Raw genomic sequence first — 14,630 nt, forward strand, 5'->3', positions numbered from 1 at the left:
GACAGAAGGGAATGGATCTGGTCGAATAAAATCCAACTATCAGATATTCATCATCATATTACCTGTCCATATTTTTCTTTTAGAGCTGCTTGTACAAAAGTATCAAGTATAATATTCTATTGTCTAAGGACACACAAATTCACAATCTGTGTTTGTATCAGAGTTTTGTTTGCTATTTAAGTTTATAAGTCTATATTAAGTTGCAGTACAGATGTTACTGTTTTCATCCCTACTTTTGTGCTTCAGTGATATACTTTCGAGCTACTGATTCATCTGGGATTTGGGGATCTAATGCAATACAACAGTAATAACAAAAATGCACATGTAACAAGTGTAATCAATAACATGGATAGACATTAACTGAGTGAACCAGACCCCTTATAGATGCTGGCTGAGACAAACAAAACAGAATGATCATTAGGAATGCCGGGGGGTACCTGGGAAATAGTCATGCATCACACAATTCAAATCTGTGACACAGCTATGGAATCTCTGTTTGCCAGCTCGTGAACCCTAAGGCCACACTCTTAATCTGTCCCAGGCCAACCTGATTTGGCAATAACATCACTGAAGAGTGAGAAAGCACAAGAAAAGCAAATCAAGTGGTTCAGAAAGCAAGGGTCCCCCCTGATGTATGAGAGTAAAGTCACATCTCAGAGACTGAGCCATGCCTGGGAGGGCTGGGCCTACCTGAGGGTTCTCCTCCCGTTTTGGTTTGGGTGCAGCAGGCGGGGTGACGGTGCGGCTCTCCGTTTGTTTCTCATCTGCTTCTGTGTGGGATTTAACCGTCTAGAAGAGGAAAATTAAATCAAACTTCAGAATTCACTTTTTATTAAGAGAATAAAAGCAAACATACTTTGTTGCCAACAAGAAAGAAAAGAACATACTCAAACCGGAAACATTAATAAAGGAGGTAATATGGACTTCAGGTTAGAAGGGGAGGGACTTCCCTGGTGGTCCAGAGGTTAAGACTCTGTGCTCCCAATGGAGGGGGCCTGGGTTTGATCCCTGGTCAGGGAACTAGATCCCACATGCTGCAACTAAGACCCGGAGCAGCCAAATAAAAAAATTACAATAGTCTATTTCTATGTACTTTAGGATGCAGGAGTAGTTTTCCAGAAATAAGTCCATTCTTGTTACATATAGGGCAAGCTCTGGTTCACAGTGCACTTAAGATCTGAATGATGTTAAAAAAAAAAAAGTCTTACATACACACTTTTCTATTTCAGAAGAATTCCAATCACAGCCTTAAGAGAGGCTGCAGAACTCTGCTTACTCGGGACACTTAAAATCTGCCTGTATCATCCATTAGAGGAGAGATGCAGTTGCCAAGGAAAGACTATCTTGTAAAAGGCCGACATCCTGATTGTAGCCAACCTCGCCTTCCAGGTGCATCCATTCAAATGAAACACCACCAGTAGCCTTACCATCTTCAGACACAAGAGGAAGCTAGCAAATTGGTAGACTGGGGGCTGGGTTGGCCTTTCTATTCTCATCATGACCCAAAGGCTAATTCATGTTATGAAATCCTCTGTAAATACTGAAATGATATTAGAAGAGTGGATACAAAACTATAAACACAAACCTAATTTACTTTTTCAAAATTAAAAACAATGAAGATGCAAATGGTCTTTTTGTATGGCAACAAGTAATTAAATAAAAGTGAAACTGTCTGATTATTGATGAGAAGGAGCCAAATGAAAGCCAAATGTAGAAAGAAGGTTCTAAAAGCAGGATATCAAAAGGTCTCAGAAATCATTATGTTGTGAAATATTTTACTAGACCTGAAAAACAAACATAATAACAAAGACTTTCACTTTATTTCCTGGCCACTTCCATTATTTTCCTTCTGCTTCTCACATTATTGCTTTAGGAAAGTTTAAGTATCTGCCTTATCAGTACTGTGGCAACCACTAGGGGCATAAATGCTACTTTGCATTTTTTTTTTTCTTTTTCATCACGGTAATATTTCCACCTCTGGACTATACAGAAGCCACTTGAGAGCAGGATTGTTCTACATTTTAGCATCCCTTTGCACCCAGCACAGGGCCTCACCATAGAGGAGGCATGCTGTAAAGAGGTGCTGATCTTCTGAGTGGGGAGTAGAAATTACCAGAAGAATCGCTTGCCCTCCTCTCTCACACACTTTTTTTTTTGTTTTAACCAAAAAGGACACACTTCCCCCATAAAACAAACCAACAAACACACCTACAAAGGAACACAATGGGAAAATAGTTTATAGTGGCTGTTTGAAGGCCCTGCGTGCCCAGGAAGGTTATTTCATAGCTCTGTGGATCGGAACAACAGGAGTCTGATAGGGGAGGGAGAAGGGGTCAATTATAAGGGTTTGCTGCTCTACTCCAAGGTTGTGTGAAGTCTCTTGGGGTTTCTTATTTCCATCTCTAGGGCTGAACAAAGCAGGTGGTGGTAATGCCTCCAGGGAAGATCAAACCAATTCCTCTTCGCTAAGGAATTATCCAAGGTTCAAATTTTCTCTCATGTAAGAAGAGTACAGCTATCTCAAGGTTACATAAAGAATACCAAAATCATCCAAGAAAATAAAGATAAAACAAACAAAACAACAGGAAGGGGGACTTTCCTGGTGGCTCAGTGGTAGAGAACCCACCTGCCAATGTAGGACACACGGGTTCAATCCTTGGTCCAGGAAGATTCCACATGCCACAGGGCAACTTGAGCCTTGACATGACTGCAGTTCTGGCCAACTAATCTGACTGCAAATTTGTCAGGGACCTTGAGCCAGGACCACCAAGCTGAAAGGCAACCTGATTTCTGACCTCAAGAACCGTGTGGGATAATACATTGTTGTTGTTTAAAACTGCTTACAAGAAAAAAAAAATTAGGGGAAGGGAGTGACATCACAGAAATGGCCAGACAGGGAGTTTTAGAATCATTCCTTTCACTGAAACAAACGTTAAGCTGGCAGAAACAGAATCAACTTTTTAAAATTTTGAATCTAATAAAAAACTGAGAACAACCAGTGAGGCACCTACTGAACAAAGAAGCTGCTAAAGTTTGTTAAGAAACTATTTTCCCTTACGTACCTACAAAGCCATCCACGTGCTCAGCAGAGGCTTTGGAGATGGTAACCTGTGCTTCTGGTGTGTTTTGCTGAACCTTGTTTTCAACGTGTAGCTGTGTATTCTGACCTGTCTGGTAATCCCCTGAGGACTGGTACAGAGGTTGACCTGTGTTTGCCCGCCTAAGGCTGGAGTGGCTTTCCAAGTGCCATCTGATGAAAGCATCTAAAGACATAAGCTACTTGTAGTTACGTGTGCAAAGGACGCTGAATGGAGTATGCAGCAGACAGACTCAAAGGCCTAGGAAGGAGGAGGCTGAGGAGGAAGATCCTTAGAGGAGTGAAGGCTTTAAACAGCTATCCCATATGCTGGGGAATCCAGAGTGCATGGAGCATTACCGGGACTAGATGCATCCTTAGAAAAGAGCTGAGAGAACCCTAAGCTTGCACCTCTGCTGATGTTTGAGCTCTGTCCAAGAAAGAGGTGAAGTCTAAGACAGTTACAGGTGGCCTGTTTAAGCACTGAAGGAATGCCCCTGCTCAAAGCCAATCTGCAAAGACCAAGAGAGGCTTTTCTGTTTTTAATTTACTTATTATTATCTTTTTCTTCTTTTTGGCTCCAGTTGTTTAAGTAAATCTAATAGGACAGAGATTTCAATAACCACAGATGACAAGAAATAGTATTTGTAAAAATAGTCTGGAAAAGGCACTAAACAGAAAAACAGCAGAGGCTCTCAACAATCAATAACAATAAACCCTGGGGTAGGAGGAGAATCTAATTTCCAGAGTTATCACGTTGTAATTTAAAAGTGAACGTTTTTCACAATTAGGAGGCACACAAATAAACAGGAAAGTATAGCTGTTTCATTGGGGAAAAACAATAATAAGACACTGGCCTTCAGGAAGCCCAGACATCAGACTCCCTAGAGAAAGACTTTAAGTCAACTGTCTTAAATATGCTCAAAGAGCTAAAGCAAACCATGGCAAAAAACCGAAAAAATAACCCAGAGAACAATGGCTTACCAAAAACAAAATATTAATACAGAGACAGAAATTATTTAAAAGCAGCAAATAGAAACCTGCGACTGAAAAACAGTTGAAATATTCATTAAAGGAGTTTAGGCAAAAGAAATAGTCAGTGAACCTGAAGACGGGACAACTGAAATTAACCAGTCTAAGGAGCAGACACAAAAACAAATGCAGAAAAATGTACCGAGCCTAAGAAACCTGCGAGACACTACTAAACATGCCAACGTATGTGTTACAGTTCCCAGGGGAAAGGAGAGACAAAGAAACAGAAATGATCTTTAAAGAAAAACAGCTGCAAACTTCCCAAATTTGATGAAATACAGGATCTACAGGCATACCCTGCTTTATTTACTGCACTTCACGTTACGGGATTTTGCAGATATTGCATTCTTTACAAACTGAAGGTCTGTGGCAATCCTGCCTCTATGTCACATCTTGATAATTCTCACAATTTTTCAAATGTTTTTGTTATTATTATATTCAATAATATAAATAAGGTGTTTTGTGATCAGTGATCTGATGCTACTACTGTAGAAGATTATAACTTGCTAAAGGTTCAGATGATGGCCAACATTTTTACCAATAAAGCATTTTAAAATTAAGGTATATGCATTTTTTTTTTTTGGACATAATGCTACTGCACAATCAGTAGACCACAGTATAAACATAACTTTGATATGCACTGAAAAACCAAAAAATTCACGTGACTACCCTTATCTGCTTTATTGTGGTGGTGTGGAACTGAACCCACAGTATCTCCGAGGTTTGCCTGTATACATCTAAGAAGCTCAATGACCTCCAAGGAAGATAAACTCAAACAGGACTTACACTGAAACACAACACAATCACACTGTCAAAAGCCAAAGAGAATCCTGAAAGCAGCAAAAGCAGAACGATGCATCGCCCCTTAGTAAGGGGTCCTCACTAAGATTAACAGTCAGTTTCTCATCAGAAACCAGAGACCAGAAGGCAATGGGATGACATGTTTAAAGTGCTGAAAGGACTTCCTTGGTGGTCCAGTAGTTAAGGCTCCACACTTCCACTGCAGGGGCCACGGGTTCAATCTCTAGTCAGGGAATTAAGATCCCACATGCCATGTGGTATGGCCAATAAATAAATAAATGAAGTGCTAAAAGAAAAAAAGATTATCAACCAAGAATTCCATTTCCTGCAAAAAGCCAAGGGAGTTCATAGCTAGCAGGCCTATCCTAAAAGAATTCCCTTTAGATTATTCAGGATGAAATAAAAAAAACCTTAGACAGTAAATTAAACCCCCTCCCCCAAAACAAAAACTTCAGTAAAGGTAACTATATAGGTTAATGTAAAATCCGGTATTACTGTGGCTTTGATTTGTAACTTTCCTTTTTGCTTCCTATATGATTTAAAAGAGAAATGCATAAACAGAAATTCTAAATATGTGTTCATGGCTACACAATACATAAAGGTGTAATGTGAGACAATAACAACATAACGGCGGGCAGGGGGTGGGCAGAGCTTCTGTATACTACTGAAGCTAAGCTGGGATCAAATCAAATTACATTGGTCCAAAAATATGTAAGACATGTAGATAACAAAATAGCAAAATGGCATAAGTCTGTGCCTATAGGTGACCACTTTAAATGTAACTAAACTTACAAATCAAACAATAGAGTGGCAGAATGGATTTAAAAAAAACAAGATCCAACAATATGCTCTCTACATTTTAGAGACAAAAACACAAAAAGGTATCCATCAAAGAATGGAAGAAGATACTGCATGGAAACAGTAGTCAAAAGAGTATAGGGATGGCTATCCTAATATCAGACATTTAAACTCACTTTAAGTCAAAGATTGTTATAGGAGACAAAAAAGTCATTCCGTATTGACAAAAGAGTCAATTCATCAAGAAGATATGACAATTCAAATACATAGGCACCAAACAAGAGAGTCTCAAAATATATGATGCATATACTGACAGAACTGAAGGGGAGAAATAAACAGTTCTATAATAATAATTGAAGACTTTAATACCTCACTTTAAATAAAGGAAAGAACATGGACAAAGAAGATCAATAAGGAAATTGAGGACTTAACGCTGTAAACCAGCTAGACCTAAGAGACATACAAACAACAACCTACTCAACAACAACAGAATACACATTCTTCTTAAGTATACATGAAACACTCTTCAGGACAGACCGTATTTCAGGACACAAAACAAATCCTAATAAATTTTAAAAGACTGAAATCATATGAAGTATTTTTTCTGATGATAATAGAAGCCAGAACTTGATACAAAGCAATACTGAAAAATTTTAAGTAGGTAGAAATTAAACAACATACTCTTAAACAACCAGTGGAACAAATAAGAAATCACTGGGGAAATTTTCTATCTCCCTGAAGAATGAAAATGATAATCGTACATACCCAAACTGATGAAACACAGTGAAAGCACTGCTCGGAGGGAAATTCATGGCTGTAATGGTCTACATTAAAAAATAAAAAAGATTTCAAATCAATAACCTAAATTCATAGCTTAAGGAACTAAAGAACTAAACCCAAAGCTAGTGGAAGGAAGGAAATAGTAAAAATTATCTCCACATTAGAGTGGAGATAAATGAATTGGAGTATAGAAAAATAACAGAATTAATGAAACCAAAAGTTGATTCTTTGAAAACATCAACAAAATGACAAGTCTTTAGTTAAACAGGATAAGGCAAAAAAAGACACAAATAATGAAAATTAGAAATAAAAATGGCTACATTACTATGAACCTTATAGAAATAAAAAGGATTATAAGAGAATACACTGAACAACTGTACACCAATAGGCTGCCAAAGGGAAGGGGCTTGCAGAGGGGATGGTGAGAGGCTGGGGTAGCAGATTCCTACGGAACAGCACAGAGAACTACATTCAATATCATACAATAAACCATAATGGAAAAGAATATAAAGATGAATGGTAACTGAATCATCATGCTGTATGGCAGTAATTAACACAACATTGTAAATCAACTATCAGATCAGATCAGATCAGATCAGTCGCTCAGTCGTGTCCGACTCTTTGCGACCCCATGAATCGCAGCATGCCAGGCCTCCTTGTCCATCACCAACTCCCGGAGTTCACTCAGATGCACGTCCATCGAGTCAGTGATACCATCCAGCCATCTCATCTTCTGTCGTCCCCTTCTCCTCCTGCCCCCAATCCCTCCCAGCATCAGAGTCTTTTCCAATGAGTCAACTCTTTGCATGAGGTGGCCAACTATACTTGAACTTAAAAAATTTTTTAATTGTATACCAAAAACAGATAATATAGATCAAATGGATAAATTCTTATGAACATACAAATTACCAAAATGGACTCAAACAGAAAATCTCGACAGAATACACAACTAAAGAGATTGAAACAGTAATCAAAATACTCTCAAAAGAGAAAGTCCAGGACAGACAGTTTCTCTGGTGAATTCTACCAAACATTTAAAGAACTAACACCAATCTTTCTCAAACTTTTCCAAAAAACAGTTATCGATTATGAATACAGATGCAGAAATCCTCAATAAAACACAAGCACACCAAGTCCAGCAGTATATTAAAAGGATGATACACAATGATAAAGTAGAACTTATCTTAGGAATGGAAGGTAATATACCATGTTAATAAACAAAGGCAAAGAAAAACAATATGATCATCTCAGTTAATGCAGAAAAAGCATCTGTGAAAACTCAATACCCATTCATGATACAAACACTCATGATAGATAGAAAACTAGGAAGAGATGGGAACTTTCTCAGCTTTATAAAGGACATTTATGTGAAACCACAGCTAGCATCATACTCACTGGTGAAAGACTGAAAGCTTTCCCTCTGAGATGAGGAACAAGAGAAGCATGCCCACCCTCACCACTGCTATTGAACAATCTAGTGGAAACTCTAGCCAGAGCAATAAGGCAAGGAAAAGCACTGCGAGGCATCCAAACTGGAGAGGAAGATGTGAAACTCTATTTGCAGAGGACCTGATCTTACAGACATAAAATCCTGAAGATCCACAAAGCAACTACGATAGCTAATTAATGAATCCAACAAAATTGCAAGATCCAAAATCATCACAAAAATAGCTGTATTTCTAACACATTGTAACTCATAATAGCAGTGAACAATTCTAAATGGAAATTAAGAAAACAACTCAATTTACAATATCATCCAAAAGAATAAAATATCTAGGAATAAATTTAACCTAGGAGGTAAAAGACTTGTATATGAAAACTATATAACACTGCTAAAGAAATAAAGAGAACCTAAATAAATGGAAAGACACCCATGTTCAAGTACACGAAGATTGAACATTGTTATTAAGATGGCAATACTATACAATCTACAGATTTAACACAATTCCTATCAAAATTTCAACAGCCCCTCCCTTTTTTTTTTTTTTTGCAGAAAGATTGGAAAAGACAATTCTCAAATTCATGTAGAGCTACAAGGACTCCTGAAGAGCCAGAACAATATTGAAAATGAAAAATGTTGGACTCATCCTTCCCAATTTCAAAACTACAGCAATTAAGACAGTGTGGTTGGTAATGGCATAAGGACAGACATATAAGCCAACAGAATAGGACTGATAGTCCAGAAATAAACCCATACATCCATGGCCAACAGATTTCCAATGATGGGATGATAGTTCAAATGGGGAGAGAATAGTTTCTTCAAAAAATAGTGCTGGGAGAACTGGGTATCCACATGGACCCTTGTTTCACATTATATACGGAAAATTTATGTCAAAATGGATTACTGACCTACATATAGGAGCTGCTGCTGCTGCTGCTAAGTTGCTCAGTCGTGTCCGACTCTTCGCGACCCCATGGACTGCAGCCTACCAGGCTCCTCCGTCCATGGGGTTTTCCAGGCAAGAGTACTGGAGTGGGGTGCCATTGCCTTCTCCGACATATAAGAGCTAAAACCATGCAACTCTTAGAAGAAAAATTAGGGTTAAATCTTTGTGACCTTAGATGTGACAATGGTTTCTTACCTATGACACCAAAAAGCACAAGGAACAAAAGTATATCTCAAAATCTCTCAAACTATCTGGATTTCTGGTTTTTATTTATTTTTGGCTGCATTAAGTCTTCGTTGCTGCACAGGCTTTCCTCTAGTTGTGGCGAGCAGAGGCTACTTCCTAATTGTAGTGTGCAGGCTTCTCATTGCAGTGGCTTTTCCTGGGCAGAGCACAGGCTCTAGAGCGCACAAACTTCTCCTGTGGCTCCCAGGCTCTACAGCCAGGCTCTGTAGTTGTGGCACATGGGCCTAGGTGCTCTGCAGCGTGTGGGATCTTCCTACATCAGGGAGCAAACCTGTGTCTCCTGCATTGGCAGGCAAATTCTTTACCACTGAGCCACCAGAAAAGCCCTCTGGCTTTTCTTAGAGAAGTTTTCCATATGATAAAAATTGGCTACTGTCAAAAAGTAGCTGCCTCCTTGAGACGGAGTATATTACTCTGCAGTTTACTGCAGTCTTTTCTACTTTCTATTCTTGACACCAAGGCCAAAATGTCAATTTTGTCACACTGGTCTTACTATTTCAAAGATAAATTAAGAATACGACTGGGATATCTCTTGTATTCATGTTCCCACTGAAAGTGGGAAAAAAAAAAATCCATTTGTTTACTCCCAATCTGTGTAATTTATTTTTATTTCCTACTCTGCACCTGTACGAATTTGCAAATCTTGTTCTTTTTTGGTTTTAAAAGATAGAAACCAAAAACTCTGGAAGATACTAGAACTAAATTAGCCACATATACCTCTGAATTACAAATTCACCTTTTGAGGCCACAATGCACGAATAATCAAAGTCAGACACCTGCAAAGGTTTTAAATGTCCAAGTGGTCACACCAATCAAGGTTAAAATTTGGATTGAGAACAAAGCAAAATCCATCTTTTGGTCACTTGGCTGTTTTCCCCACTGGAGGGCAAAGAGTCACTACCTCAAATTTCCTTAAAGGGAAGACTGGGATTTGAAGATAATATATAGGATAATATTCTCAACTTGGAAATACTTTTTTTTTTTTTTTAAAGAGGATACTGTGTAGGTTTCTATATAAAATAATAAACGGAAGTAGGGGAATGGGTAGCAATCTGACAAATTTTCCCATAGAACCTGGGATTTTTTCAGCAGTCTAGCCTTGGGAAATACACAGAAGGCTTTGTTGCAGGGGATGGGATGGCATGGCATGGATAAAAAATGAACATTAATTCCTGGGAACTAACTGTGCCAGGCACAGTCTAACAGACTTTAAGTGCTTTATGACTTTCTAGCATCCACAGGCGTTTAGCCCCGTTTCACAGAATGCTGGAGGGGACAAAGACATAAAAGGAAGCAGAGTGGGGGCTCCGATGTAAGTTTGTCTGGCCTTACCTACTTTTCTGCCTTAAATATGTTTCTAGCCTCAAAGCTCTTTAAACTTGACCACTCAGTTTCTCACAGCCACAATGTAATATGGCTTCTAATAAGGGACAAGACAGGGGCTCTTTCATCGGGGGTGGATAAGAAGTTGCAGATGCCTAATGGGGGCAGGGGGAGGAGAAGTGGACAACCGCTGTTACAGCTGATGTTACCTCTTTCCTTTCCTACAGGGAAGCCTTGGAAACTACCCAACCTGCCGCGCTTCCTCCTATGAAGGCAGAGTCACAGCACCTGCCCCAAATGCTCTAGAGACTGAGTTTTGTGACGGCACAGGCTTTAACTTCCCAACCCTCATGTCAGTACATGTAGCGTAACAGCTGGCACGGAATCAACACATTTTTATTAGGTGATTGCTATCATCCTAAACAAAAGAGCAGAAAGCAGAAAGGAACCCATCTAGCCTGGTCACATACACAATGTTAGGATACAGGTTTGGGTATCTCTATGAGCAGGCTGTAAGTGGTACTTCTGTGGCTACATATTGCCTATCTATGAGATCTCTTAAACAGCTTTAAATGAGATACTGGAAATGAAATATGAAGAGAAAGGGGGAGAGTAGAAAGATCTGAAGATAATCTTGAGAATGGAGTCTAAAGAGAATCCTTGCTGACTGAGCTTGATAACCTGTAAGACTGCTATGCTAAACTAGAACCGCAATGACTGCATTTGTTTATTAGATCAACAAGAAGGGAGCCCATGGAATTCACTGCTGGAAAAGTTTTTTAATTTATGGATATATTTTTATGGTATTATAATTAACATGAAGAGCTCTATCAATATGTAAGGCTGCGACAGGAAAATATATTCAAGATCTAATATGGTAAAAACAAGTTACAAAGTAATATATAATCTGATTTTGCCTTTTGCTTTAAAAAGAAAATATGGACGAATATGATGCTAAACTGCTACTAGCAACTTAGAAGGAAAAAATTATGGGAGAAGTTTACTCTCTTCACAGATCATGAAGGAATGCACTTTGTACTGTATATATCTCTGTAAAGTCTGGATTTTCTTTTACTATGAATGTGTATCATCGTTGTAATCAGAAAAAAATAAGAAATGTAAAAATGAAATGAAATGGAAAATATTTTTGTCTCCTAAAAGCATCTTGATCAAATAAGAGGTCCAAGAGAAATAACATTCTAAAATAATGCTTTGAAACCACATTCTTTGTAACTCGAAGGCTCCTCAGAGGTCGTCTGAGAGCCAGCATGGGATACGACGGCAGATGGTCTACAAACATGACTCCACCCAAACTCCTAAGCTTGGGCATCTTACTTTCCTTATTTCATACTGAAGTTCGCTGATAATAAATTTGAAAACTTCTGATCTAAAATGCATGTTAAGTCACTTATCTCTAAATGTTCCTCAAAGCATTTCCTAGGGTTTGAGTAGGCTCCCCAGGAATAGATACATGTTTTCGCTTGTGTTTCCTGATATAAGATTGTGGTACCCAGATTCTTAGTGCCAGATTAGCAGCATTTATGAGCTGCCTGGGTAGAAAGCCGGTATTCCATGCATAAGGCTCCTCTGTTCAAGGCGGCCAAGGCAGCAGGAAGCCTTCTCATTTCCCACCATCTGGCCAGCCTCTCTGAATCATGGTCAGCCACCCAGAAGCAGAAGATTCAGGATCACCAGAGACTATTTTCAGATGAATGAGAACTCAAGCCTGAGCAATTAGAAATAGGTCAATGACTTTTTAAAGCAACCTTCTTAAAAGAGCTTTTCTTTGCAAAAGTCTTTCTTGTCATTGGTTTTTCTTTAAATAGAGTACGGTGACTGCCTATAAATCCTTCTTCTTGGTTTTAAAAGTCTTTCTGTCATAGAACCCTTATGTATTCTTGGAGGTTTAGTTCTATAGACTTGCATTTCTGACACAAAATCTGATTTTAGAAATATAAATGAAAGGCTTCAATATTTGAGCTAAATGTCTGTAACCTCCAGAGTTAAAAGAACGCTTTTAGAAATCTTCATTTTTCATTGGCTCCTCATTGTCTGTGAGAGACAGGGAAAATCTTTGTAATGAAATTCTTTTCCTTGTTTTGTTTATTCTTCCTGACTTTTATAGTGATATCCTCATCTGGATTCTCACTGGGCCGAAAGGAACACAGCATTTTCTGTTTACTTCCTTATCTGTGCTTCCTGACTGAGGGCAGTAGAACTCATCTGTGAATTTCTGCTTCTGAACCAGCAGGGGGAGCTCACTCACCCAAGAATCAGAATCCACCTGCAAGGAGATGGTGGGTAAAGCAACCCCAACTTTCTTCAGTAAGAATGGCCCTTTTGTACTGTGGATAAATTATCTCCTGATAAGCAACTAACAATGGTGCTGAGATAAAGAGCCTCTGAGAAGATAAAGACCCCTTACAGGCTGCCCAGCCTCAATGGCAAAGCTACTGCCCAAAGCAGGTGCACACCGTGCCTGTACCTGTTTTTCAAGGCTTGGCTTGCTAAGCTGTACAGTCTGAGGTCCAGCGAGTCTGGTCCCTGGAGTAGCTATCACAATGCTGGTGAGCTGGGCCATGGGGAACGTTTTGGCTATGGTTGCAGTCTGCCCATTGACGACACGGACGGGGTGGATAGAATTCTGGGAGGTAGGGAGGGTCGTGGGGGTGAACTTGGTCAACATGACGGGCCTCTGGATAAGCTGAGGAGCTGCGAGCATGGGAGGAGGTGCTGGGGCAATAGGAATGTTATTCTGGGCCACAGGCTTGGGTCGAACCTATGGAGAAAGAAAGAACAATTATCGTATTACTTAAACTTCTCAAGTCCTATATGCTTTAGACACTGCCAGATCTTCTACACTATATATGTGAAATGGTATTCAGTACAAATATTTATTAATAGCCACTTTAGAATTATCAATTCTACAGATCTCAGGATATATAATATTACAGAGATGCATCGGGTCTTAAAGAGGATCCAGATGCTATCCTAGAATGTAGATTTTCTGATTCCAAACCATAGCTCCCTCTCCTATACCATGCCACCTCTTCAGGCTGAGGTCAGATGCCTAATCCAGAGACTGGTCCCACCCAGACCTTGTGCCTAGCAATGATAATCACACTGCCAGTGTCCTGAACTCGCATCCTAACTTTCTTCGCGCCCACAGCTTTAGTTCACTCTCATCTCTGGCCCTCTAACTAACTCCCCGTTCTCAGCCAGTCCTTCTCTAGGTCTCCCTTGGGGCTTCCTCTGCCTCTGCTCAATCCAAAATATAACTATTTCTCAGGGTTTTGTCCTGGAACCCCTTTACTTCCCAATGTCCTCACTCCTCCTGGGAATTCTCACGCATCCTATGGCTTCAATTACTATCTACATAGTGAAGACTTCCACACTTGGATCTTAGGACCAGACATTTCCTGAACTTCAGAATCATTTGTTCATCTCTCTGTTATACATCTCTACTTGGAAATTTCACAAGAAGTTCAAAATCAACATGTCTAAAACTCATCAACTTCTTCCAATCCAATCATTACCTCAGTAAATGTCCCTTAGAAGAAGAAAAAAAAAAAACCTTCAGAATCATTCCTAATGCTTCCACTCTACCTCTGCTTCCTAAATCCTTCTCAAATATGTCTACTTTTCTGTCCTCACTGCCACTACTCTAGCTGTGTCATTTTACTGAAACAGTGGCAGAAAACTGTGATTAAAACATGGGATTATCCTTGCCTGTGTTCAAATCCTGGTTCTACCACTTACTAGTTAACTGTGTAACCTAAGGTAGCATACCTGATATCTCTAAGCCAGTATTTTTTAAACTTTCTAAATTGTGACCTGGAGGCAAAATCCTTTCTCCTTATACATAAGAATTTGACCTTCAGTTAACTCTAGCTGTACACCCCTGGAAGCCTGATAACAGAAGAATGCCAACTATGTTAGTAGGAACACTGCTTATGGTAAAAATGACCTCTTGTTGCTAAATCAAATCTACTATTTCCATTACTTGCAAAAAGGACAGATAGAAATTTGCTATAAACACTTTTTTTTTTTTTACCTCAAGAAGATGACAGTTTAATGTGGAATACAGAGAAATGCTTGTGAATTACAAACCAGATTGAAAGTCATCAGTTCAGTCGCTCAGATCAGACACCATGCTTTGGGCTTCCTAAAATGGGGTGACTCTTATA

General features: G+C 39.2%; 1 protein-coding gene across 14 annotated transcripts in view; it reads right to left on the minus strand.

Moving 5' to 3' along the window:
* PHF21A (PHD finger protein 21A) overlaps positions 1-14,630 on the minus strand; it is a 195,852-nt gene that overhangs the window by 20,862 nt on the left and 160,360 nt on the right. For all 14 annotated transcript variants that reach the window (XM_055546965.1, XM_055546968.1, XM_055546970.1 and 11 more), the window contains 2 exons: positions 12,929-13,222; positions 691-789 (listed from right to left, as the gene is read on the minus strand). In XM_055546965.1, the coding sequence (XP_055402940.1) occupies positions 691-789; positions 12,929-13,222 (393 nt within the window). The remainder of the gene's footprint in view (positions 1-690; positions 790-12,928; positions 13,223-14,630) is intronic.

Source organism: Bubalus kerabau, chromosome 15 (assembly GCF_029407905.1).
Source record: "Bubalus kerabau isolate K-KA32 ecotype Philippines breed swamp buffalo chromosome 15, PCC_UOA_SB_1v2, whole genome shotgun sequence".
NCBI classification, from domain to species: domain Eukaryota; kingdom Metazoa; phylum Chordata; class Mammalia; order Artiodactyla; family Bovidae; genus Bubalus; species Bubalus kerabau.